General features: G+C 46.6%; 1 protein-coding gene and 1 non-coding gene across 3 annotated transcripts; both read left to right on the plus strand.

Annotated features, from left to right (window-relative positions):
* The first annotated feature begins 68 nt into the window (after nucleotides 1–68).
* On the plus strand, nucleotides 69–27,176 carry Ctnnb1 (catenin (cadherin associated protein), beta 1). 2 transcript variants are annotated; one of them, NM_007614.3, is made up of 15 exons: nucleotides 69–307; nucleotides 16,842–16,902; nucleotides 17,191–17,418; nucleotides 17,563–17,816; nucleotides 17,936–18,174; nucleotides 18,255–18,456; nucleotides 19,528–19,672; nucleotides 21,817–21,920; nucleotides 21,998–22,336; nucleotides 22,483–22,641; nucleotides 23,776–23,895; nucleotides 24,186–24,336; nucleotides 24,428–24,549; nucleotides 25,261–25,321; nucleotides 25,978–27,176. In NM_007614.3, exons 2-15 carry the CDS (start codon nucleotides 16,890–16,892, stop codon nucleotides 26,184–26,186), a joined length of 2,346 nt encoding a protein of 781 aa, NP_031640.1. In that variant the 5' UTR covers nucleotides 69–307; nucleotides 16,842–16,889; the 3' UTR covers nucleotides 26,187–27,176. The 2 variants fall into 2 exon arrangements, with proteins under 2 accessions (NP_031640.1, NP_001159374.1); NM_001165902.1 differs by having other exon boundaries at nucleotides 247–285.
* On the plus strand, nucleotides 21,755–21,816 carry Mir7090 (microRNA 7090). Its single transcript, NR_106058.1, has one exon. It is a non-coding gene; the product is annotated as a microRNA 7090 (primary transcript).
* Nucleotides 27,177–27,470: the final 294 nt, after the last annotated feature.

Genomic DNA, 27,470 nt, shown 5'->3' on the forward strand with positions numbered 1-27,470 from the left:
CGCGCAGAGCGACTCGGACTGGCGGGGACTACTTTCCCCGGCCCGCCCGCGCCCCGCCCCTCGTCCTCGCGCGGCGGAACGCTCCGCGCGGAGCGGCAGCGGCAGGATACACGGTGCCGCGCCGCTTATAAATCGCTCCTTGTGCGGCGCCATCTTAAGCCCTCGCTCGGTGGCGGCCGCGTCAGCTCGTGTCCTGTGAAGCCCGCGGCCCGGGGAGGCGGAGACGGAGCACGGTGGGCGCCGAGCCGTCAGTGCAGGAGGCCGAGGCCGAGCGGGCGGCCGCGAGTGAGCAGCGCGCGGGCCTGAGGTGCGGCGCCGCGGCGGGCCGGCTCGCGCCGCGCCAGCGGGAAACTTCGCGGGCCGGGTGGCGGCGGGAGGCCGCGGGGACGCGCGGGCTGGGGCCGGGGCCGGGCGGGCGCGCGCCGGGAGCCCGGATGGACGGCTGGCCGCCGTGGGGGGTGGGGACCGCGGTTCGCGTCCGGGCTGGGGCCGCCGCGGGGGCGGGGTGGGCGGGGGCCTCGCCTCCGTGGCCCGCGGAGCCGGGGGGACGCGAGACCTGGCGCTCGTCCCCTCTGTCCCTCGTGGAGCACGCACAGACAAATTTTTTTTTCTCCCTGCAACGACCTGACTGTGAGTTTGAATCCAAACAACTTTAAGCCGTGGAGTCGCCAAACTTGGATGCAGCGGGCGGGATGCGTCAGGAGCGTGTTCTCGGAGGGTGGCTTCTTGGACTCGCGTGGGGTTGGTGGCTGCGGGGCCGAGGTCCTGGCGGGAATTTGGGACCGTGGACGAGTCACCGGCCACTCCTGGTGTTGGAGGCGGGGGGGGGGGGAGGTGCGCGGGATCCGAAACCTGGGCTTGGGGGAGGGGGACTTGCCCTTAGCCAGTAAGTGTGGGGTCCGCTCCAAGTGTTTCTCCCCAGCGCGTTTGCTTTCTGAGCGAGACGGAGTGGCCGGAGCGCGGACCGCCAGGGCGTGGGAGCCTGGCGACTTGTTCTGAGTGTTGTTTGGGGGACCAGACTTGGAACCGACGCTCCCAAGTTCGGTACCCCAGGCCCGCTCCGGTGAGCCCGCTGGCTGCGGGGCAGCTTTGTCTCGGGCTCGGGTCTCCAGACATCTGTGGGCTCCCCTCCCCCGCGCCCCCCGCAGCCCCCCTCCCGGGGCCTGAGCTCTGAATGGAGAGCGGCTGGGCTGCTGGTATGCGGAGGTCGGCGAGAGGAAATCGAGGAGTGGTTTTAGTGAAACGAGAGCTTTGTGCCATGAATAATGGTGGCTTAGACCAGACAGCAAGCTGAGGAGACGGCAGCTTTGCCTTTGATAAAGTCTGCCTCATGTTTTTCACATGGCCAAGTTGTGAAGCGTTTTGTCTGGGATTTAGGAAGCCATTTCGCTATTTACTTGAGGTTTGCAGATGTCTCAGTGCAGTCTCTCCTCGTCCCGGGAAAGAGCTTGCTTTCTTGGTTCTAATTTAATGTTGCTTAAGCTTGTGGCCTTTGTATTTCGGTTTTGTATGTCCGGCTCAAACTTTGAGTTAAGGCCCGCAGTTACATTTAGTTCACTTTCACCTTAAACATTCAGAAATCCCCGAAATTAAAATGAAGTGCCTCCAAGGTTTGTTTGAGAACGCCCTTTCACAGCGGACAACATTGTTGATGGTACTGGGGATAGTCATTCTGTGACCTACCTAACCTTTGTCCTCAAGGCCGAGTCTGGACAAGGCCTTTAGTGGTGGCAAGGAAGTTGGAAACTTGCAGATGTTTCTCTACAACAAACCCTCCCAGGCTGAAGTCCTTAATTAAGGAAGCAGGCTATCTGGAAAGCTTAGCTTGCCTGGGACAGAGTCCTGGGCCTCACAGTCTGTAAAAAGACTATCTTCAGATAGGGAAACATTTAATCGAATGCAGGCGTGAAGAAATAGAGTTTAACTGTCATGTGATCATTTCTCATAGTCTAGAGCAGTGCTTCTCAGTCAGTCTTCCTGATGTTGTGACCTGTTAAAATAGTTTCTCAACTGTTATGGTGACCCCAACCGTAAAACTTTCCTTGCTACTTCACAACTGACTTTGCTACTGTTGTGAACCATAATGTAAATGTTTTCCCACGGTCTTAGGTGACCCCTGTGAAAGGGTTGTTGAACCCCCAGATTGAGAACACTAGTTTAGAGACTGTATATTGGGTATCTATGTCTCCAGCTTGAAGGGAAGTATCTACTGCTGTAGTGACGATGGGACTAGAGACTGTGAGTGAAGCCTTAGCTCACGAGTCTCAGAATCCCAGAATCCCACCGCCAAGGTGGAGGATGGGGAACTTTCTTAGTCGGAGTGTATTTTGAAATGTGTGCTCAGGAAAACTGGTGGAGCCCTTTTGCAAATAAACTCAGGGCAGAGCATGGACAAGAGCCTGTGCACACTGCAGGTGGCGAGTGGAGTGGAGTGGTATATTTACAGTCGTTTGTTGCTGTACTTCTAAGCAGGAAGTGGACAGTGAAAGTAGATGGAGTCAACTGAAATATCAGTGCTGAGGTGAGGTGAGGTGAGGCCAGGTCGTGGTCTCTGCCCATCACCTAGTGGTAAATTTTTAGTGTCCTTGGCCAGAAGCAAACCCGAGGGACAAACTCCTGAAACGGTGTTCACAAACTCGTAAAAACCTTGCAAACGTACAAACATTTTAACTCCATTTTCTTTTGTTGTTTTGTGGCCCCTGTCAACTCCTTTTTATTTAAAACAATCTCACTGAAGACATCTTCATGCCACAGAGAGTAAAGTAGATGAGCAGCTACAGTTCTGAGGCCTGTGGAGGCAGCCTCTGTCCTGAGAGGACGCAGCTTGAGGAATGTTAGGCAGCCCTGCGATGCTTGCTCTTCAGCAACACCGGTCATGGTGTGGTTCCTAGGTTAGCTACAAGTTTTATAAAAGGAAAAGTGTTTTGTGTCAATTGAAAGTGAATCAGAACTTTCCGGAGAAAGGTCTTTTTTTCCTCTGTTTACCTAAGAAATCTTCCTTTGTATTTAATGTAAAATCAAGCTTCCCTTGACTAAGAACCCTGATTTTTCTGCTGGGGTATAATTCTGGAAGAAAGCATCTAATCTTCCATGGGGAGAAGGCCTTTAAAGGAAGTAGGCAGTCCTGCTAGGACTTAGTTGTGTCTCTTAAGACACATTTCCCAGTTTCAATTGAGACGGCAGTGCTCTAGTCATGCCGAGCGCCCTCCGGTGGACAGAACACAGGTCACTTTTCCTCGATCTCTGCAAGTTTGTGTGGAATGGATCCTGGTTACTCTGTAAGGAGAACCAGTCGTACAGTACTCAGTACAGTTAAAAGACTGGCCTGGGAGGGTAGGAGCGTCTGTGAGAGAACAGGTGGTCTAGGGCACATCTGCTTACAGTGTGAGACACCAAATGCTCAGGCTTCTCGGAGTAAAGGATGACGAATAGAGGTGAAATTCTTAAGTTCCCAGTGAAGATCTGTCACTGTAAAACACAAGTGTATTTCCCTCGGGTGAAGTCAGAGCAGTACTGGTAGTGGGAAGGTTTTCTGCTGCACACTCAGAGTGCTTTCGTTCTTATAGACCTTCATTTCCACCCCTGTAGTGACGTTCAGTCCCTTCTGAAAATACCATTTCAAATCAGCCAGGATAATAGAGTGAAGCATATTCTGAATTAGTTTTTGAAGTGAAATGGTCAGTTTATGAAGGATTCTTGAGAGTTTAAATTTTGTTTTTGGATTCTGCTTTTCAGAAACAAGCTAAAATCAAATGTAGAGATGGCGATCCATTTAGCCTTCAGAACTCATGGAAACATGAATAGAAATTTCTTGCTTTAAGGGAGCATTGTCACATTTGAATGTGACTTTAAGAATTACTTCTCTTATTTTTTAAAATAATTGTATCATTTCCCCTTCCATTCCTCCGGACCTGCCCATATACCCTTGCTCTCATTCAAATTCATGGCCTCTTGTAAATCATTGTTACGTATGTGCGCGTGTGTGGCACACACGCGCGCACACACCCACACCTCTAACTACAACCTATTTGGTTTATATGTTTTTAGAGCTGACCATTTGGTATTGGATAACAATTGTACTATTTTCTAGGGAAGACTCTCAGCATTTCTTAGTTGCCTGTAGTTCCTTGTGTCTCACGGTCTGCCCCTCTACTCATCTGAACTGACAATGCTCCCTTCAAATACGGGAGACTACAAAAACCCCACTAGTAGGCAGGAAAAGCCCTCTTTTGAAATGTTGCCAGGTCTGTCCACTAGACTCCAGAACATAGCTAATAGCCTATTGCTGTTACCCTTGGTTGCCCCCAAGAAGTAGAAGGTAAGTCCCTGTTTATACCAAGGCCTAGAGGATGCTCTCTACCTGATTACTAGTTCTCTTGGAACCAGAAGACACAGCACAAGCCTCCAAAGGAGGGAGGCAACCAACAGTCCTTTGCAGCTTATGATGCCTTCAAACCACAACCATGACAAACGTGGCATGATAAACCCTAAGGGTGCAGTAATGGGATTGCATATTTCGGGGTAACCATTTCTAGTTGGATATAGAACCAGTTCAACAAGGGGGAAATGCCTGGTGCTGGAAACCTGGCCAACTACCCAGGGCTAGTGAACCCATGGGTCTTGGTGGAGAAGTAGCTTAAGTCCAGCTCTACATGGTCTTAAATGTCCAGACTCAACGTGCTAGGTGAATGTTACAGAAGCCCCACAGATGCTGTGTGCATAGTCTGTCAGTTCACCGGCTCCTTTAAACCATTTCCATAGTTTCACTTAGAAGGCTCTAAGCTGAGTGTAGTATTAGGCTAGTCCCAAACTTAGAAACAGTGCTGAGGTGGAGGTCAGGTGAGTGTTTTATTTTAGCAGAGCATTGTTCTTGATCAATTTATGTTTGTGTGGAAGTGGTCTTTGTTTATGTGGCAGAGTTTGGCTGAACTTGATACAGCCAGCTGGTATTCAAAAGCATCATCGAAGCCTGATGTGGCTCGCTCTGCAAGTCACAGCAAAAGGCTGAGGCAGGAGGACAGCCTGCAGTACAGAATGAGACCATGTCAAAACAAACAACAAAAGTATGTCTGAATACAGCGCTGTAGCTGTGATAACCATGTGCACAACATGGGTCTGTACATCTGTCCTAGAACACTCACCTGTCCCACAGTCCTGTGTCTCTTCTGCAGCTGCTGTAAAGGTGCTGAGACTATGCAACACTGCACCTAGCTAGGGTCTTGTAGTATTCCAGGGTCTTTTCTGGTTGTGGTTTATCAGCGTTGGTTCAGAAGGCTATGCGTTTCCACTTCCTACCATGCAGTGCCATAAGAAAGCCATGACCATCTAGAGCAGCGCTTCTCAACCTTCCCAATGCTGTGACCTTTTAACATAGCTCTTTATGTTGTAGTGTCCCCAAACATAAAAGTATTTTGTCACTACTTCATACTGTAGTTTTGCTAATGGTATGAATTGTAAGTATCTGTTTTTGGATGGTCTTGAGTGGTCCCTGTGAAAGTGTCATTGGACACTAAAGGGGTCACGACCCCCAGGATGAGAACCACTGGTCTAGATTCTGTTGGAAGCTGCCTCAAGCACTTCCCATTTTTTCTTCTGGTTTTATTTGGGATTTAACTCAGTTTTCGCATTGATAGTCTTTTTAAAAATTGATCTATAACAGATATATTAACAGTTTTAAAGAGGCTGTGATTTATAACCTTTATTCCATGTTAAGTCCTCCCATCAGAGACCTTATCTGGAGTCAGTGGATTTGATTGCTGCTGGTTGGTTGGAAGGGGAAGGAAGAGTACAAAAGATGGAGTTGGGACTAACTTAAAAATGTGTAGTATCAGACTTTCCAATAGCTGAAGAGATGGGTGCTGTGTACCCATAAGTGAATATATGCTTATGGGCGTTAGTCACATAAAACATAAGGAATGGAGTTCACTGCGAGATGTCTTGGAAGTGCAGTTTGAGGATCTCATATTTAGGTTGGAGTAAGAATTTGTTACAGGGTGGTGGCTGCAAATGGTCTCCAACATTTCCTTAATACAGATTAAGCAGGTGAAGAGCTGTGCCCCCTTCCAGAACTAGAGCGGCAAGGGCTCAGGAATGAGTTCCCTCATGGTTTGGATGTACTGTTGTAAACAAGTGTACACCACAGGGTTTCTTGAATGGTTTTTAAACACTGTTGACCCACTGTAGTGGGTTTGACTTATTGCTGCTTGCATTAAAATGTTAATTTTGGTCCCCAAAACTGCTTATTGTGTCTGCGTGGAAGACACTGAGGGATCCTGCCCCCAGTTAGTCTGATTGGTAAATTAAGATGCCAGTAGCCAATGGCTGGGTAGGAGAGACAGAGGCAGAACTTGAGAACTCCCTGGGCTTGGGAGGAAGGAGGAGGTCCGCCATGGCAGGAGTATTTTAGGTTTTTACTTAGCCAAATTGTGACTCCATGCCTGATAACTATCTGCTAGAGGCCTTTATTACCTACCTTTAGTTGTGTTGTTACATTTCCTGGGTCCTAAAGTTCTGGACATTGTCTGATTCTGTTCTTGTCTAGGAAATTGCAGTTGAAATCTAGGAATACAAGAAGAGCTGCAGACACTCTGGAGGGCAAAAAGTGGTGGTGTTAATGCTGGAGGCAATTTTACCTACCACCATGGAGGCTGACTGAGTAAGGGTGCTGTAATCACTTAACAGAAGAAAAGTGGTCTTCTGAGGGGGTGCTTAGAGATTGCCTGTGTGCTGAAAGGCTTGGGTTTTTCCTTAATTGCCATTGTGTCACAGTTCATATTTCTCTCTGAAATTTCTATGAAGACTGGTTACCTACCCTTTTCTCTTCAACTAGAGGCACAGTTGGAACCCATGACCTGATCCATTGCATCAAGGGTCCATTTTGACAGTAAGGGGCATATTGCTTTCTTGACAACTGTCACTCTTGTCACTCTGCCTCGGCAGGGATAACCTATTGCCATCCTTTTGCCGCTGATCACCAGCAAGCCTGTCAAGGTGTCTGTAGCAGTTTCTTGTGACTTTTAGTTGAGGTGTGGCCTCTTCTTACATACTTCTGGCCACTGGACTCAAGGGTCTTGTAACTTGGCATTGATCATTGTGTCAGACTCCAAACTTTGATGATGCCTTCAAATTATACATCGCCCTGCAGATGGTCTATATTTCAGGTTTCTGCCTGGAACTCTTCATCAGCACTGGATTCACTGTCTTGATCTCCTTTAGACCAGTCATAATTCCTTGTAATACACATTTAGAATTGTGTCAACTCGTGTGGTCTGGCCTATGAATTGTTTCCTGGTAGTGTGGGTTCTGTTGGGTAATTCTAGAACATAAACGATTCATGGCATTGTTTGCACTGTGTAGTTCAGCTACCCTGTCCCCAGCACGACTTTGTGATGACATCTTGTTTTATGTTCTTACAAAAGGTTGTTTATAGGGTTGTGTTTGGGATTTTGATCTTATAGTTCCTTGACTCCTCTAGTAATACTGTTTTCTCCTTCAGTTCAGCCCCACAGTCCTGTTGTTACATACTCAGAACTTTGCCTTCCTCATCTCATTCCAAGCACCCAGCCTCCCAATCCTCTAGCGAAGACTCAGTTTATGGGGCCGTATGGTGTCACAGGCTTCCCTGCTCCTCAGTCTGTGGACCCCACAGCCTGCCCCTTGCGACTTCATGCCCAGTGCTGCCTCTGCTTCTTCACCTTCCTTGTGGTGCTTCACTTCACTCTTCTCCCCTCTGACCCACACCACTTCCTCCATCCCCACTTAGCTTTGTTCTTGCTTTGTCATTGCTAAGAATAGTGAATTGGAAGAACTCCCTTGGATGGATGATCATTGTGGATGTGGCCAGAACAAGAGCATCATTGCTCATCCTTCTCCCTCCTGTTCTTCAATGCTTCTCTGAGACCTGCCTGGCTCTTGCTGTCTGCATATGGACATGATGTGACTTAAAGCACTAATGATTTTTTTTAAGTCCACCCAAACCCCCAACTCATGTCAGTGGCCACCATGTTTCATGGCTTAGGCCCCCTTTAAGATATTGTAGCATCAGCCCAGTTCCTACAATTGCTTGGAACTTGACTTAAGAGTCTACTATACCTGGGCAAGCTTTCTACACTCTTAGCCTTGGCAGCTCCTTGGCTGTTTCCTTTCTCTGACCTATCTATGTTGCATGTCTGAGGTGAATGAAGGGCTAGTCATTGATCCTCCCTGTCTGGTTCCTACTCACCCAGGATCCAGCTTTAAATAGATACTCTGATTTGCAAATCTAGCCTTGATTTCTCTCCTGTAAATTCTTGATTTTTCTCCATAGTGCATGAGTGCTGGAAGACACCCCAAGCAGTGAGTTGGAAGCTGACCCCACCTGCTCCCATTCCCAACTCACTGTTAGAGCTGAGCTGTTCTCTCTCCTTTCATAACGTGCTCAAATTCTCTGCAAGTCTTACCCACTTTTCTCTCAGGTATATTCATCATTTTCTTGCTGTAGCTCTACCACCTTATTATGGGGCTTTCTGGCTGCTGAGGCCTTGTGGTTGATGCCTTTGTTCCCCTTAAATGGACTCAGTGCCCTAGCCAGAGGTGGTACATCAGCTGCACCAATAGCATGACCTCCTGTGCTGACCGTCCTGTCTTCCCTGGGTCTCCTTCAGACTGAGGAAACACTATGGGCTCACATCATTCCTTCCCCTTGTCACCTGTTTACCCTGTTTTGAAAAAAGTACCAAACCACCCTCCCTTATTTGTTTGAAAATGGCCTGTCAAGTAGTCTGTATTGCTCTCTTGCCCTCACAGGCCTTCCTGCTCTCTGTATCTGAACTGGATGGGCAGCGACTTTGAGATCCCTTGCCCTTTGTTTGCTTTCAGCCAATGCTCCTGACAAGGAGATCTACAAATACCTCACTGTTGAGCCATCCTCCAGTTAACACTGCCTCAGCTCCTACTTAGACCCATGATTTGTGGTACTGGGAACAGTGTTTATGTTGTCTTGATGGAGCTTCAGCTACCCGTGGCTGGTAGACACTTAGAGTGTAGCTGCATCACTGAAAAACTAAAATCTTAAAAAGTTAATCTTAAATGTCCACAGCCACTGATAAGTGATAGCCCCCCCCCCCAGGTGTGGCTTTAGATGGACACCATTTCCCTACCAGACCTCGTTGCTTAAGCTCCAGTACTCATCTTTCATCCCTCTTGACACGGTTTTCTTCCCTATACTCAGTTTTGTTACTGACTCTATAAAGAATTGCTCCTGCAAGCTGTGTTAGGGCCTAGTGTTACCATCAGTGCTGAGAACCAGCACAAGTGGGGGTGGGGGGTGGGGGGGGCAGAGGCTGGTCAGGCTATATAGCAAGTTCAGGTCACACAGTGAGACCCTGTCTAAAAGAAAAATAAAACTCCAATTATCCAGCAAACCAACCACCCGCTTCCTACTACAGACTGAAGAACTTCAGTGATTGAGCTTTCAGCGCCATTTTGTTACACTTCACCCATCTCTTTTCAAATTAAACTACTAAGCTCAAAGTATGGTTACTAAAGGGTAACAGATCCTGCTAATGTGTGTGGGCCTGCTCTGCTCCTTCATAGTGCCTCTCTTCCTGAAACCTGGTCCTAGCTTGAAAGCTACCCTTCAGAAAGCTTTGGAAGCTCGTCCAAAGTGGGACCATCCCCAGAACCTGTGGTGGATGCTGAAATGTTTGGTGAATAGGTGAAGGGAATCTGTGTTTCATATTTATGATGTTTGTGTCTTGAAACTATTATTCCTTTTAGATCACAAGATTGACCAAATGAAACACCAGTGGGTGTTTGTTGATGTGTAGCTCCAGGTAACCACTCACTGTGCTTTGGGACTCAAAATACGACAAAGATGAGGGGCTATTCTTGAAGTTCTCTTTTTCAAAATAATAAAATGTAGTTACATTCTCAGTAAAATATTCGCTTTCTGAAATACTCTAAATATAGGGAACTTCATAGCTGTAAGGCTTGCTGTTCTGGAAGACTACTAGACAGTGACATGTCAGTTCAATTGGACATGGCTGCTGGGGCAAGTGTGTAAAGAGTGAGTCCTGTCTTAAGGAGCAGCTGCTGCCTGAGGTCTCTTGCCAGCGCACTCCGAGTTCCTTTTTTGGGTCCTTTGCTTGTTAACCTTGTGTATTACTAGCTGATGCTGTTTGTGAAGTTTGGGCTCTGATGGTTTGTCTTTATAATCCTTTAGGAGTTAACATCAGTTCCATGTGATACTACAAGTGCCATGGCAGAGTCCTGTATCATCTCCTCCTGGCTGTGGCAGTTCTTGGTTAGCAAGCACAAGCTCGGCTAGCGTGTGGGGACACCTGAGCACACTTGCAGATCTTTGTGGTATTGAAAACGAGTTCAATTAAATACTGTGTTTATTAAATTCTTGATAGCCTGAAAGACTTTTTCTCAAATAAAACTGTGTGGCTTTCCTAGGTCATTTTGTCCAGTTTTATGTTCATGTAACCAGTTAACTCACTTAAAAACCCTTTCTTCCTCTTGTGGCTTAGTCTGTTTAGTCAAAACAACAACAAAAAATTTCACATGCTGTTGTCCTCAGTGAGAGTGTGGTACAGTTTCAGGTTGACTCCTGTTTGCTTCTGTTTGATGAGGTCAGAGCTGTGTTGGACACACAGAAAGTGAAGGAGAGAAATGAAGTTCTTTGGCTGCTTATCTACCGCCTTAGTATGGTGTTACCCATACTTACAGAGCACAACATTTTATTTTCTGATAAGCATGTTAGTCTATTAAATATTTGGGTTTAATATATGCTGAGTATTTTGTAGACTTAGAAACTGAAGGTGAAGTTTCAGTCCCCTGAGTACATGTTTTGAAGTTCTGAAAGCCAGAGTTCTGGTTTGCTTGATGGGGAAGAGAAACTTATAACAAGTGTAGATGAGGAAGATTTTTTTCATAAGGGAGGGAAAGTAAAATACTAAATTACTTCTGGAGTCCTGCCACTAACTGCCTATATTCTGGATGTGGAGACCATCTTGAAATGCAGTTTTGCCTTTCCTGGGCGTGGTAGAGCCACAGTGGAGTGTGGAGTATGCAGACCTGAGAAACACTGGGCCGTGGGTATGGCTGCAGTTACTGTGGGGAATGGAGAGTTGGGTAGGATTTCTTTATCTGGAGAAGCAAGAAGTAGGTTTGAATTGACAAGGCTGGGCACCTGACTTAGGCTACAGACAGATTAGAACTTGAACTGAAAAGCATAGTTCATTAGTTGGGAAACTCGAGAGTTCAGAACTTGGTTACATCAATAAGAACTGGCTTTAAGAAAAACAGTGATCTTCCCAAACCCCGAGAGAATACAACTTTTACTTTATGTTTTAGCAGTTTTGCCTTTTGAACCAAGATAGTAGTGATTTCTGCATCTGCAAAGAGGCCATGTGGTAGGCCCCTTAGCTTTTAGGCTTTTATAATGTCTCAGTATTTGGCCAACATAGAATAGGATGTCCAATACAAGAATTTATTCCTACTTTCTCCTATATTAACATGCAGGACACTGTTTCAAACTTGTCTGTATTGGTTCTGAAGGTTGTATGCAAAACCTATGTGTTTACATGCTTGGTAATGTTGAAAACTTGCAGGGGGAGTCTTGTCTGACTGGCTACAGTAACTACTTTGCTGGTTAACCTGCTGTCTTCTTACAACTTCATCTCCCATGTGAACTCAGGTGGAGTCTCAGCTAGGCTCCAGCCCCTAGAGAGCTTGGGAAATTCTTACTCAAAAGTCACACTACATGTTCAGTAGCTCCTGGTTCACTTTGAGTTTTATTCTGCATCTTCATTGATCCCCAGGCTGCTAAATAGTTCCCTGCCTGCATTAAGTTGGTCACCATATAGTGCCTTTTCCAGAGAGAGAGAGTAACCCTAACCCCTAACCCTTTGTGTCTGTCCACTTGCAGAGTGTTTTGCCCTGACTTTGTCCATCTGGCTGATGCTGCCTTGGGGAGGACACCTCACTATGGTGACTCCTTGTTTCTAAGATGCTAAGGTGCACTTCGCAGCTCAGTTCTCCCTTCTCTTATTGGGTGGGGAGGAGTTGGGGGAGGGAAAAAGCATGGTCAAAATATATTGTCCTTAAACATTCTTTAATAAATATGGAGGCTTTTTTAGCTATATGGGTTAACTTGACTTTTTTCTTCAATATTGTAGTACCAGTAAGTAACAAAAAGCACTTAGTTTGTCCACTGGGTGAATATTAACATATAGATTATTTTCAGTCCTGGGTTGTAGTTTACAGCCTTTTTTGTTACCCTATACATCCAGGTGGAATACCTTGGCTTTCTTTGCCATTAACAACTGAGGCTTTAACTTACAGGTGTTAGTGATAGCTAGGTGGGGCTAGCTCTGCTTCCAGCCAGTTTAGGTTTACTGAGCCTTCTTGGCTGTGGTTGTCATCTACTTTTCCAACTGTGGTCGGCTGAGACAGAACGGCCTTAAATGTGAGTGAGTGAGGCTCACTGTACTTATTGCTCAATTCTATTTTTTCTTTGAAATACTGTTTCTTGTTCTCTGTGGTGTGCCTTTGTAAAGTTTTTTTTTGTCCTGTTCCTGTGTGCTGTGTATTTTTGCCTTTAATCATGTTTCTTGTATGCTATTTTAAAAATGACCATGTAGGTAGTGTGGCACTACCTAGCATTTTAACTGGGGTGTGTGTGTGTGTGTGTGTGTGTGTGTAAAATGTGTGAGGGTGTGCCACATCCTTTATGCTTTCTGATGGGCTTCAGTTTTAACACAAATCTAATGGCTACATTAGTTTGATTTTTACTTTTTAGTGGTGTCTGCTGGAATGTAGGGGTGGGTTTACTGTAGAGAGATACAGGTAAGGTCAGCTTTTAGCATGACGAGGCAGTTTCTTGAACGCTTCGTCAAGTCTTCTAGCTCTTTCCAGGTGGTTGCAAGACTTGCTTCCCATTTCTGTCTGCTTTGTGGAAAAATGAGAATAAACTTTCAGTGCCTCAGAAACATGAGCGTGTAAGTCTCACCTTCATGAAGCACAGCCATGCTAACGCTGAGGGAGCTCAGGGAGGCTCGTAGAGCAGGGTGGGACAAGTGTTGGAGTGGCTTCCCTACATCAACTTCAGGAGTCGGAGTAAAGTGGTTTTATTTAGATAAAGAAATCAGCCTAGAATTTGATGAGTGTATTGAACTAACCAGGTTCCAGAGCTGGCACTCCCATCTGACACGACCCCTTTCTAGTTAGAAAGCAAGACCTCCCAGTGCACAGACTGACACCCCCTCCCATGCGTGGTTTTTTTCTCTTGATATTGTTTTTGCATATAATTGTAATGATTACTTTTAAAATTATTATTATATTGAATCCTTATTACAAAACATACTTGATGGGCATAAGAGCCTTGAGAGTTACAGGTATTGCCCACCTTAAAAACATGCAGTTACTTGTTGAAAGAACTGGGTTTTCCCCTCAGGATGGCTCCATTTTAATAATTGCAAAGGTTTAGAAGTACAGAGATTAAGCTTCAAAATAACTGAGCTTTATTTGAAATGCTAATACCTGTTTTTTGTTTGTATTTAGTTCTATGTAAGGTATAGATAATACTGCACCAAAACACCCATGTACACATGACAGATTAATAAGCATTTTGTAGGTGATACTGTAACTGTACATGATTATTAAAAATAAAACCTAAAACCTGCTAAAAAGCTGGCACTGTCCTCACTGAAGCAGCTGGTGTGATGCCTGCTGTTGCATGTCTGTGATGGCAGTGCTAGTGAGCACTGAGGAGCTGGAGGGGAAAGATGCTTAAGAGATTTTTGTTGTTGAGAATTTCCTACGTGTATATAATGTACTTTGATCCTGTTCACCCTCAGGCCTTCTCTTCACTCCTCCCAGTCCTAGCTACCACCTCAGAAAACTCGTTTTCATGTCCTCCTTTTGTTAATGACCCACAGGTTCCAGTTTATGACACTCATATGCTCATGGGTGTGGGGCCATCCATTGGAACACATCCTTTCAGAAACCCCACTCTGTCTCCCTGAGCATTCATCAGCTCCTCAGCTCTGGGCTGGGGCTATAGGGGCCCTACCTCCCATGCTGAAGTGCTTGCTGGCTTCATCTTGTGCTAGTGTCTGTTTTTAAAAAGAATGTGTTGTATTTTTCTTTACACGTGTGTGTGTGTGTGTGTGTGTGTGTGTGTGTGCGCGCGCGCACGCACACGTGTGCCTGTACACATGTGGTGGACATCAGAGGACAACTTGGGGAAGTTGGTTCTTTCCTGGGTCCTAGAGATGGAACTCAGGTTGCCAGGCTTGGTACCAAGTGCCTTTACCCATTCAGCCATCTTGCCAGCCCTTGTTGCCGATGCTCATAAAGTACCATCTTAACATATGTTTACGTTAGGAAGGGTTGATACTACCTTGAGTACTCGTTGGTGAGGCTGACAATAAATGCAAAGTTATAATTGTAAAATTGAAGTGTGTGAACACTTGTCCTAAATATGCATATTCAAAGAACTTAAGTATAGTGTATCTATGTGCTTCATAAAAATAAAGTGCCACATTAAAAAATCTGACAGACAAGACAGAACAAGTGTTTAGGTTTCAACCAGGCAGAAGCAGATGTGAAGGAGATGCAAGAGAAGCTGTGAGCCCCACATGCTCCTTGTCAGCAGACACTGTGCTGTGTATGGCCTGTGGTCACTGGCACAGGATGAGCACTTAACTTAGGCAAGTTCTCCTCATGCAGCTGTGGGTTTTCTGAAACTTTGATTTGGTTCCTGGATCCATCACCATTTTCTTCTCTTTAAGGTCTGAGGTCTTTCCCTATGGTGTTTCAGGAGTATTTTGCAACTTTGGTTAATACTTAGCTTATTGGTTTTGGTTTAAGTTTCATGGGAATACCAGGGTAGAGTATTTGTGGTACCCCATACCCCATTTTAAAGGCACTTTCTGCTTTTGCTGAGTTTGCTTTTCTTGAGCTTTTTCTTTTGATATTAAATAATCTCCCACAGTGGCAGTTTTAGGAGTTATACGATTGGTCCCTTAAGAAACTGGCAGGGTGTGCTTGGAAGAGAGCGAGCAGCCCTCAGCTTGAAGTCTCTGATGAGAAAAAGTTTCCTTTTGGACAGGGCCCTTCTCCACTTCTGGGTGGACTTGCCAGGGTGTTGTTGTTGTTTTGGTGAACAGTGCTTAGAATTCTTTCAGTTTTTGATCTTTCTGCAAAAAAATTCTTTGACCTGCATGTTGCTGCTTAAAACTGTCCAGCTCTCTTTCATCCTGTTTTCATTCTGCCTTTTGACGGACATTTGGTCTCCACCCTCCAGGGCTGCTGTGTGGAGCAGGGGGATGGTTTCATGGACTCTGTAGGGTGTTTGTTAGGTGTTAATACTGTATGTTAATGGATTGTGTGTTCAGAACTCTAACGTGCAGATACTGAGTTTAGAACATGAGCTTTTCCCCCATAAAATTATTAAATATTGTGTTCCAAATAACCAGGTCAGCCATTTGGGTCGTGCACCACAAGGAGGTAGCATGGCGGTGTGCAGCCTGTGTGTAGCAGTGGCAGTGCCTGGTCTCCTGACCTGTCTGTGTGGGCCACATAAGGAGCTAGATACAGACAGGGTTCAAGTCCCCCTCTGCAGAGCTGCAGTGGGCCTGCATGTTCATGAGGGCTGGGGGCAGCAGCTCTGCTCTACCCAAGGTGAGCAAGGGGGGGGGGCACACCCATTTCTCCACACAGGAATGGGCATCATTGTTGATTAAAGATGGAGAGTTTCTGTGCTCACTGCACAGTTGTGCTTTTCACTTTAGGGTAGAAGGTTCTTGAGGTAGTGGTCCCTGCCCTTGACACCTGTGTGTCACTTTGAACTGTGGACCATGAAGCAAGGGCCCAACTTGAGCTTACCAGCTTTAGCCTCAGAGGAATGATGGAATCCAGATGTGGTCCCATCTCAGGAAGGTGGTGAGGAAGGCAGGAGTGCCAGCCTGGGCTTTAGAGGGAACAGTTTCTCAGAAAATAGGAGAAGATAAGTGTGTTTGTTCCCTCTACCTAAATAAACATTGGTCAGTATTTGAGGTTTCTAACTTCATTAAATGGTGAAAAACACCTTTGCATGAATTGAAAATGCAGTCATTCCTTATCCATTTACTGTTGATTGTAAGTACTCATTATGTGAGCTGTAGTGTGGCCTGCTTGGGATAGACATTAATGGAATCTGTTTATAGAGTACCTAGAGGTCATGAGCCTTAGGCTCCCATTTTATCTTTGGTGATTTGGTAGTTTTCTTGAATATTATACAGTAAAACCAAAATGAAGACATAATTTAGACTAAAGTTCACCAGTGGGAGATGTTACACTATTGAATCACAGGGACTTCCATACCAGTTGACATGGTATGTACAACATTGTTGGAACTTAGACAAATCTTATTCACAAGTGTACTTTTATTTGTGCTTCAAACTTTGACTTCAAGTAATTTTGCTTCTTAAATTGCATAAATCACCATTCTGATCTGGTAATTGTGTTATATCAGGAAAAACATTGGATTTGTTTAATAAAAATTTGGTGTTTCTCTTTTTAAAAACCTCCATTGCCTCCTGGCTATTGGGATTTCCAGGTATCCTGAAGGCATGCGCGGCCTTCAGGTGGCTGGCTTTCCCTAGAGAGGGGACATTCTCTAGAAGCACCGTATGCCTACAATCTGTTTCTACTGAGAAGAGCTTCCTGACACCGTGGCTGCTGTGTATTTTTAGTGTATGCCATGGTGAACTGGCTTTTGGTGTCGGGGCACATAGCCTAGTATAGGTAGCAGAATCACGGTGACCTGGGTTAAAAACAAACTTAAGTTTTAATGACTTGATGGAATTTTTCAGGGTACCTGAAGCTCAGCGCACAGCTGCTGTGACACCGCTGCGTGGACAATGGCTACTCAAGGTTTGTGATTCAGATGCCTGTCTGAGGATCTGCCTCATAGCCCTGCTGCCTGGCCAGACTGCCTTTGTTCTCTTCCCTTCTGCACACTACCACTGGCTTGGTGAAATAATCAGCAAGCCACCGATGGGATCTAATGAGTGCTCTCAGGCCACCCCTGTCCCATGGAGCTCATACTGACCCTCACCTGCTCTCCTTGGCTGCCTTTCTAACAGTATTTCAATGGGTCATTGTCGTAGATGGCTTCTTCAGGTAGCATTTTCAGTTCACTAACATACTCTGTTTTTACAGCTGACCTGATGGAGTTGGACATGGCCATGGAGCCGGACAGAAAAGCTGCTGTCAGCCACTGGCAGCAGCAGTCTTACTTGGATTCTGGAATCCATTCTGGTGCCACCACCACAGCTCCTTCCCTGAGTGGCAAGGGCAACCCTGAGGAAGAAGATGTTGACACCTCCCAAGTCCTTTATGAATGGGAGCAAGGCTTTTCCCAGTCCTTCACGCAAGAGCAAGTAGCTGGTAAAGCATTTGTGTTTGGAAGCTAGCATTAAGTTTCTTGACAGGGCTGTGTGACAGCTCAGCCACAGCACAAGTGGGTTGAAGGAAGGGCGGAGGGTAGCGGAGTCCCACATGCCTAGTGAGTGTTGGATTTACCTTTTTCAGATATTGACGGGCAGTATGCAATGACTAGGGCTCAGAGGGTCCGAGCTGCCATGTTCCCTGAGACGCTAGATGAGGGCATGCAGATCCCATCCACGCAGTTTGACGCTGCTCATCCCACTAATGTCCAGCGCTTGGCTGAACCATCACAGATGTTGAAACATGCAGTTGTCAATTTGATTAACTATCAGGATGACGCGGAACTTGCCACACGTGCAATTCCTGAGCTGACAAAACTGCTAAACGATGAGGACCAGGTAAGCAGTGATGTAACTTGCTTTTCAGTTTACTTTGAGGGAAGTTCTCAAGGGGATGCCAATGGCTGCCTCACACTAAGTTTTGGAAACTAATGGTGCCTCTTCATCCTTTATTCTAGGTGGTAGTTAATAAAGCTGCTGTTATGGTCCATCAGCTTTCCAAAAAGGAAGCTTCCAGACATGCCATCATGCGCTCCCCTCAGATGGTGTCTGCCATTGTACGCACCATGCAGAATACAAATGATGTAGAGACAGCTCGTTGTACTGCTGGGACTCTGCACAACCTTTCTCACCACCGCGAGGGCTTGCTGGCCATCTTTAAGTCTGGTGGCATCCCAGCGCTGGTGAAAATGCTTGGGTAAGAGAATGGCCAGGGAACTTGAAGGGTAGGAAGTAGAAGGGTGCTGGCATGGCTAACAAAGGCTCTCCTCTTCCCAGGTCACCAGTGGATTCTGTACTGTTCTACGCCATCACGACACTGCATAATCTCCTGCTCCATCAGGAAGGAGCTAAAATGGCAGTGCGCCTAGCTGGTGGACTGCAGAAAATGGTTGCTTTGCTCAACAAAACAAACGTGAAATTCTTGGCTATTACAACAGACTGCCTTCAGATCTTAGCTTATGGCAATCAAGAGAGCAAGGTAGAGTGATGAAAGTTGTTTGTACAGAGTGTGGAGTTACTAAGTTCTTAGTATGCATGTGCGCGCGCGCGCGCACACACACACAGGCTCAAAGATTTGTGTCTTTAGACATTGAATCTGTGTGTACAGTACGGTGCTAAGCATTGAAGGGATGGGGAGCAGGCCTCATAAGTTTACACTTGGGCAGAGAGGAGGGGCTGGATAGACAGAGGACATGGTGTTTTGAGGTCTTGTGGCAATCTTTGAGAAGAAGTGAGGTGTTACCTAGGAGGAGGCAGTGAGAGGATGCCGTCCACAGTCCCGAGGAGGAAGAGGGATGGTGTGCTGGAGACACAGTGTTAGAGTTGGGCTAAGGCTGGGCCGGGTGGATCCTGTGAGGCTTTCTTTGTTGGCCATACCAAAGTCCAGGAGATAAGATCTTAAACACAGGCATGGGGTGAGACCTGCCTATGGAAATGTTCAAGGACCTTAAGGGTGAGGGAGTGGATATTCTGCAGTGTCTCCTAAGGCAAGTAACATAGAAGCTCAGAGTCAGAAGCTAGGGGCTCTTAGTGCCCATTTTCAACTGGCTGTTTCGACAGAACTTTGATCACTTCTACAAGCAACCCTGCTTGCTTTTCATGGTGTTTTCCTCTGTGTTTATTGTGGAGAGGTAGCCAGAGTTTTGTTTTATTTTTTAGTGATTTTTTTTCATACATTGTTGTTTCGCCTGCATGTATGTCTGTATGTCTGAGGGTGTTAGTTCCACTGGGACTGGATTTGCAGACAGTTATGAGCTGCTGCTGAGACTTGAACCTGGGTCTGCTGGAAGAGTAGCCAGCACTCTTTAACAGCTGAGCCATCGCTCTAGCTCGAGGTGGTGTATTCTTGAGAAAGGTGGTGTGCCTGGATTTGAGCAGAATTGTAGCACAGGAGTCACATACCTGGGACCCCACTTGGAGACTGTGGATCAGAAGGGTCCAGAGAGATACATTTAATTGCAAGCTGGCTAAAGTTCTTACATGTCCGGTAACTCAGTGATGAATGGCACTGTTCTCTAGCCTCATGACTTACAGTTCCATCTCTCTCTAGCTCATCATTCTGGCCAGTGGTGGACCCCAAGCCTTAGTAAACATAATGAGGACCTACACTTATGAGAAGCTTCTGTGGACCACAAGCAGAGTGCTGAAGGTGCTGTCTGTCTGCTCTAGCAACAAGCCGGCCATTGTAGAAGCTGGTGAGTACACACATTCTGAGATCACTCACAGTACTTGTTTGCTTGCCCCATGTTACTTAAATTTTTTTGTCAGAGACAACAAAAACACCCTGCTCCATAAAGCTTGTTTCTGACTTTGATTCTGGTAAAGGTGAGGCTGGGCCTCACTAGCAGCCCTGTGAATCTAGACAACAGCTTAGTACCAGAGAAGTGGTTTCGTTTGGTTTGAGGTTTGTTGTTAAGGTGTTCTCCCCAGTGATAGAAGAGAAAATACATGGTTTATGTCCAGGCTTCCTTTCAGTAAGCAACTAATATCTGCCTAGGCTTCAGAACCAAGTAGAAGCGGAAAATGATGAAGGCATCATGTAGAGGACGGTGCTGAGGGTGAGACACAGGGTTGTAGCAACCAACCATCTTTGGGCCGTTGGGAACACTTCAGGTTACTGAGGTAGTTGCTAACAGAAACCATGGGCCTGAGAGAGACACATGGTGGCTTGTTTAAATGTAAAGTTTATAGATTGATAAAGTCCATAGGTAGCCGGGATAGTTGGAAATGGATGTGTGTGGATGCCCGAGGTCATTCTGATATGGATGTGTTTATCTTGAATATATATACTTGAAGCAGTGTAATTGATACCATTACCATGCATCCGTCTGTAGAGCAGTGGGGAACTGGTTCCTACTGTGTCTTGTGAAGATGAGCACAACACACAAAGGCAGGTGCTGAGCTCAGTGCATAGGCCTGGAGCCCCAGCCTTAAGCAGGGGCAGAGTCGAGGTCTGGGACTTCCTGGGTATTAGCAAGGCCTTGTCTCAGAATAGAACAGAGGAATGTTACGACAGGAGTGGACAGCACAAAACAATGACAGCTACTGAGGAGGCCGTCCCAGAAAAGGAGTGCTGCATAGCACTTCGGGGGAAGCAGCAACCTTGATTTTGCATGAGACCTGGGAGCTTACATGCTCTCTGAGTGTAGAGCATTGTGTGGGCCATGTCTTAAAGCAAGGAGGATGGTGGTACAAATACAACTTGAGCAGTTAATGAGCTAGGCAGGGCCCTGGTGCACAGGTGACTGTGCTGTTTTGGTAACACATATGGAGAACACTGCTTAATGTCCTCAAGGTTGATAACTGAGGAGGTAGTATTAGAGGCAGCCGTGTGCTGTGCAGCTTTGCTGAGCAGGAGAATAGCTGCACAGTGGGGACCACTGAAGGAAACAGCGAGCTTAGAAAACCTAGCAAGTAAATAGAGGAACAGTCCTAGTCCTTAAGGTGACATTCAGCTAGAAGGACATGGGGAAAGGCAGGTTAAGGCTGGGAAGCTGCCCGAGTTTATGACAGTAAAGAAGAGGAGTGTCTTAGAAGAGCCTAATGGGCTGTTAGCATTCAGACCTGCTGTCTCCTTAGCTATTCTGATGAGCATTTGGGGCAAGTTGCATAAAGAGAGTAGCCAGCCATTTACCAAAGGCGGAGCATCAGCCTCAATGGAGGTCACTGCCGGCAGCTGGAAGCAAGCTGTGAGGAAGGAATTATTTGAGAGACCATTGCCATCAAGTCAGGAAGGTGGACTAAATTATAGTTGTGACAAATTTGTGTCAAGTTTGAGGACACTAAGTATGAGGGACAAACAAGGAGGTAAGAATGTGTGTCTAACTCAGAAGTGATTTCAGTTGAAAGAGGTATATTTTAAGTGACTTGTTATATGGCTTGTCATTGTTGCCCAGGCTATCCTGGAACTCAGACTTAAGTAGTCCTGACTGACTGAGCACCGCAGTGCAGCTTACCTGACTCCTGAGTCCCAGGGTGTCTACTTGTCTGTTTACATCTGTACTGCAAGACTTGCAGGCGTTGCCTTCCCACTCACATGACCTCTTGACTTGAGGACTGCAGTGTTGCCCTTTGCGCACACCATGTGGTGGTCAACACTGTCCCTGGTGCTGAGGGTCATTCTGGAAGTAGCTGAATGAAAGGAGTTGGTAGGAATGTTACAGATGGTGAAACTGTCCATAAACAATAGAAGGGTATAGCAGCCATTTGACATGAGTTATCACTGGCAAGGTAGATTAGAAAAGCTGTGTGACATTCTAAAAAACTGAAGGAAATAAAGTTCTCAGAGTTGGGACACCATGAGGGCTAACAGGCCTGCCTTTGATGTCTGACTTTGCAGGTGGGATGCAGGCACTGGGGCTTCATCTGACAGACCCAAGTCAGCGACTTGTTCAAAACTGTCTTTGGACTCTCAGAAACCTTTCAGATGCAGCGACTAAGCAGGTATATTGTACACAAGTTGCTGCCTTGGCACTAGGGTCTGCATGAGCTCTGAGCTCATCATGTTTTTCTCTCAACAGGAAGGGATGGAAGGCCTCCTTGGGACTCTAGTGCAGCTTCTGGGTTCCGATGATATAAATGTGGTCACCTGTGCAGCTGGAATTCTCTCTAACCTCACTTGCAATAATTACAAAAACAAGATGATGGTGTGCCAAGTGGGTGGCATAGAGGCTCTTGTACGCACCGTCCTTCGTGCTGGTGACAGGGAAGACATCACTGAGCCTGCCATCTGTGCTCTTCGTCATCTGACCAGCCGGCATCAGGAAGCCGAGATGGCCCAGAATGCCGTTCGCCTTCATTATGGACTGCCTGTTGTGGTTAAACTCCTGCACCCACCATCCCACTGGCCTCTGATAAAGGTGAACTGTTAGCAGGGAGCTCTGTTGGGCATAGAGATGGTCTGCTGGGATGGATGGCTGGGAATAGGTGGTGGGACCCGAAGCGTCCATTTCACTCAACACTGCTTGTGCTTTGTTGTGTTGTCTACTGATTCTTTCCTCTGTAGGCAACTGTTGGATTGATTCGAAACCTTGCCCTTTGCCCAGCAAATCATGCGCCTTTGCGGGAACAGGGTGCTATTCCACGACTAGTTCAGCTGCTTGTACGAGCACATCAGGACACCCAACGGCGCACCTCCATGGGTGGAACGCAGCAGCAGTTTGTGGTAGGTAGATCTTTATGAAACATGGCTGTTGTAAATGGGGTGGGGTAAATGCAATCTCCATGTGCTGTCTCTACCTTCCCATCTTTTGGTGAAGGGCTGCTAATGACTGAAAAAGACTAGACTGTCTGGTTTCTAGAGACACTGTGTGACAAGCTCTGGTAATGTTTCCCTGGTCAACCTTAAAAAGGGACATGGAGTGTAATGTACTGTTGTGGGTTAGATCTTGCATGCATGTGCCAAAGTAGAAAATCTACCACAGCCATATTTGTATCCACTCTATCAGGTTCTTCTCCACATCAAAAATCAAGAGGAAGCCTGTTACAATAGGTTTTAGAACCCCATACTGCTGGTGGTTTTGTGTGTTTGCTTACTATTATTGTTTCTGGCCCCTTTCCATAGGATGGCCTCATAGTTAAGGTGCTGTGCCTTATAGTCTATGAACGAAATTCTGTGTCCTTATAGAAATCAGGTTGGGAAAAAAAAAAAAGAAATCAAGTTGACTATAAAAGTAATAGAGTTAAAACATAGATTAGAAAGCAAATACACAGGCTGCTGATGGGTCTCTGGGCAATCCCCTGGCAGCTCAGTGGGGTTTAACTGTAGGATAAAGCTGGGAATCTTTTCACCAGATAACGTGTAAGAAATAGAGGACAAGTGGGAAGGAATGGCCCACACTCACCTACCTTTACCAGAAAGGTTGATGCTCTTCCATGTAGTGACAAAGCCAACTTTGGGATTGGAAGGGTAAGGAAGCTGGACAGCCGCTGTCCTCAGTGCCTGTGGGGTTTATATCTGCAGAAGCTCAAGTCTCTCGTGCCAAAATTCTTGACGTTACATTGTGCCTGTGGTCACCCTTGGGACTTGCTGATCCCGTAGGGTGCATGGCGAGAGTGAGTCTGGGTGAGTAATGGCACGCTGCGCTTGGCACAGGTGGAGGCTGGAAGTCACAGCACAGGGAAGCTGCTCACACTGCAGGGAGAAGGCCTGTTGCTAGGAGCCTTCCGTTATACTCAGCGGAAGGGACCCTCCATTACAGAGCACTGGGCAAGCTGTGAGGATCTTTGGAGACAGTGCACATAAGTGGCTACAACTGCTGCTCAGAGAGTGCCAGCTTAACTGCTTTTCTCCTCCTAGGAGGGCGTGCGCATGGAGGAGATAGTAGAAGGGTGTACTGGAGCTCTCCACATCCTTGCTCGGGACGTTCACAACCGGATTGTAATCCGAGGACTCAATACCATTCCATTGTTTGTGCAGGTACGTCGGCTTCAGGTGACTGCTCTCCAGACTTGAGTCCCTAGACATTGAGAGGATTGGAGACCAGAAGCCTTGACTTTTTAGTCAAGAGCATTGGTACTATAGCCTGAGGAGAAGGGCGGGCCAGAGGACAATTCTAGAAATCCTATATGCCAGAGCAGCCTTCTCCTGGGCACATAGCCATGTAGGTGCTGCTGACACTCCAGATTGGGCAAGTGTGCACCACAGTGTGCACACGTCATGCTTTACATTGGGTTTAATTAGGTCTTGTTTCTGTGTTTTCTCCATAGTTGCTTTATTCTCCCATTGAAAATATCCAAAGAGTAGCTGCAGGGGTCCTCTGTGAACTTGCTCAGGACAAGGAGGCTGCAGAGGCCATTGAAGCTGAGGGAGCCACAGCTCCCCTGACAGAGTTACTCCACTCCAGGAATGAAGGCGTGGGTAAGCTGAGGAGCCCAGTCCCATTAGTTGCCTGTGCACTGGGCCTAGGCATGGGCCTGGCCTCAAGGGCTAGTTTCTTTTTTTATTCCAGCAACATACGCAGCTGCTGTCCTATTCCGAATGTCTGAGGACAAGCCACAGGATTACAAGAAGCGGCTTTCAGTCGAGCTGACCAGTTCCCTCTTCAGGACAGAGCCAATGGCTTGGAATGAGGTAGGCCAGCATTGCACAAGTCAGTGCGTTCACTGCGCTCTTAACTCCAGCTAGCATGAGCACCGTCTCCCTCAGCACTCAAAGGAGCATAGGTGAGATAGGGCTCTGAGTCTTCCAAGGGTGAGAGGGAGGGCAGTTAGTTGAGAGTTGGTTTATCAATATGCTGTTTATACAGTCTGCTTTTCTTTGAATTTGTTAGTAATTTGTCCTCAGTACAGAAAGTCTTTGAATCACTTTCTAGTAGTCCTCCCTAGAAGTATATTTTAAACCCCACAGTCAGCTAGAGCCCAGGTCTCAGTGTGATGCACCCTGAGTGCAGTCTTGGGTTTCAGAGAGTGAGTCATGTGGGAGCGAGTCAGTAGGCATCGTAACGTGTTCTGACCTGAGCCCTTGCCATTTCCCTACCCATCGCATCTGGAAGCCTGTTCCCACAACTGCCTCTGTCTGGGTAATGGCGGCTTTGCTAGTCCAGCTACTCATGCTCAGACTGCCATTTCCCACTGTACTCAGTGATGGAGCATCTGTCAGTGTTTATTCCTGCACCTGTATCCTTGGAACAGCCATTGTCTCTCATACTGTAGATATTCATTCAGAGAGTGAGTGCTTCAATGCTACATGCAGTTTGAGGTGTTTGTCTTCTGTGATCTTATGTTTATAAACACTCAGGTGTGGTTTTGAAATTTTATGTCCTTCTTGTACCCATTTATATAGACTGCAGATCTTGGACTGGACATTGGTGCCCAGGGAGAAGCCCTTGGATATCGCCAGGATGGTATGTCATAAAGCCCTTGTCCACGCCTGGAACCTGGGTTGGAAGAAGTGGTGGCTGCACTTAAACATGCAGTCTGAATTCCAGAGTCAGCAGCAGTGTGGAGCACAGGGAGCTTGGCCATGGCCTGCTGCCAATGCATACTCCTGCCAGCCGTCGCCTGGCTTTTCGTTGGTCACACAACCCTTCATCATACCTTTTGTCTTGGAGAAGGAACAGGGAGGGTATGGGAGTACGGTGGTCTAGGATGGGTGATTCATAGCTGATCTATCAGAGTTTTTTGGGAAATTACCAAATTTGAGCTGCATAAGGTGCTGTTGCTATCATCACTCTATCCCAGAGGCTTTATCCAAGGAGCTGTGCAACACCTTGGCTTCTCATCTGATCTGTGACAGGCAGATCAGACTTTCATTCTCAGGAGGTCAGGCACAGTAAGCTGCTGCCACTGCTGCATGCTCTGCCGGGATCAGAATCAAGTGTGAAGGCACACTGCTGCTGGTGTGTGGTAGATAGTCTCAGGAACTGTGTGAGGCCTGGCTTTGTGTAATTACTTAGAAGAGAAGCCTAGAAAGCAGTGTTCCTGGCAAGATGTCCTTACCACAGTTAATCAGTCTCTCCTCTTTCCTTTGCCCATCTTGTGGACACCCTGACTCCTACAGATCCCAGCTACCGTTCTTTTCACTCTGGTGGATACGGCCAGGATGCCTTGGGGATGGACCCTATGATGGAGCATGAGATGGGTGGCCACCACCCTGGTGCTGACTATCCAGTTGATGGGCTGCCTGATCTGGGACACGCCCAGGACCTCATGGATGGGCTGCCCCCAGGTGATAGCAATCAGCTGGCCTGGTTTGATACTGACCTGTAAATCGTCCTTTAGGTAAGAAAGCTTATAAAAGCCAGTGTGGGTGAATACTTTACTCTGCCTGCAGAACTCCAGAAAGACTTGGTAGGGTGGGAATGGTTTTAGGCCTGTTTGTAAATCTGCCACCAAACAGATACATACCTTGGAAGGAGATGTTCATGTGTGGAAGTTTCTCACGTTGATGTTTTTGCCACAGCTTTTGCAGCGTTATACTCAGATGAGTAACATTTGCTGTTTTCAACATTAATAGCAGCCTTTCTCTCTATACAGCTGTAGTGTCTGAACGTGCATTGTGATTGGCCTGTAGAGTTGCTGAGAGGGCTCGAGGGGTGGGCTGGTATCTCAGAAAGTGCCTGACACACTAACCAAGCTGAGTTTCCTATGGGAACAGTCGAAGTACGCTTTTTGTTCTGGTCCTTTTTGGTCGAGGAGTAACAATACAAATGGATTTGGGGAGTGACTCACGCAGTGAAGAATGCACACGAATGGATCACAAGATGGCGTTATCAAACCCTAGCCTTGCTTGTTCTTTGTTTTAATATCTGTAGTGGTGCTGACTTTGCTTGCTTTTATTTTTTGCAGTAACTGTTAGTTTTTAAGTAGTGTTATGTTCTAGTGAACCTGCTACAGCAATTTCTGATTTCTAAGAACCGAGTAATGGTGTAGAACACTAATTCATAATCACGCTAATTGTAATCTGGAGACGTGTAACATTGTGTAGCCTTTTGTATAAATAGACAGATAGAAATGGTCCGATTAGTTTCCTTTTTAATATGCTTAAAATAAGCAGGTGGATCTATTTCATGTTTTTGAACAAAAACTTTATCGGGGATACGTGCGGTAGGGTAAATCAGTAAGAGGTGTTATTTGAGCCTTGTTTTGGACAGTATACCAGTTGCCTTTTATCCCAAAGTTGTTGTAACCTGCTGTGATACAATGCTTCAACAGATGCGGTTATAGAAATGGTTCAGAATTAAACTTTTAATTCATTCACTTGTGTCATTTTGTTTGTTTGTCGTGAGATGGTTGCTCAGGGTGATGAAGGCGCCCAGCTTGCCCAGGGGAAGGAAGGGGCGCTGTCGGGGTACCCGGGCTGTCTGGGTAGAGAAGGACCAAGTCTGGATGGGAGTGCTCGGTGACCCTTAGCAGTGTCACATCAAAACCCAGGCAAACCACAGGAAGGAAGCCTTTGTAGGCCTTGAATATTGTCACTGGCTGACTGCACTTCTGACCAAAGGGCTGAGGAAGCCTGTGTAACCAGCCCTTCAGCTCACCCTCTCGCCCAGG

Source organism: Mus musculus, chromosome 9 (assembly GCF_000001635.26).
Source record: "Mus musculus strain C57BL/6J chromosome 9, GRCm38.p6 C57BL/6J".
NCBI lineage: Eukaryota > Metazoa > Chordata > Mammalia > Rodentia > Muridae > Mus > Mus musculus.

What these genes read in the sequence shown, in the direction of transcription:
- Ctnnb1 (NM_007614.3), top strand. An exon ending in GCGCTGGTGAAAATGCTTGG is followed by an intron (nt 18,175 to 18,254) that starts GTAAGAGAATGG and finishes TCCTCTTCCCAG; the next exon opens with GTCACCAGTGGATTCTGTAC. An exon ending in CCTTGGATATCGCCAGGATG is followed by an intron (nt 25,322 to 25,977) that starts GTATGTCATAAA and finishes TGACTCCTACAG; the next exon opens with ATCCCAGCTACCGTTCTTTT.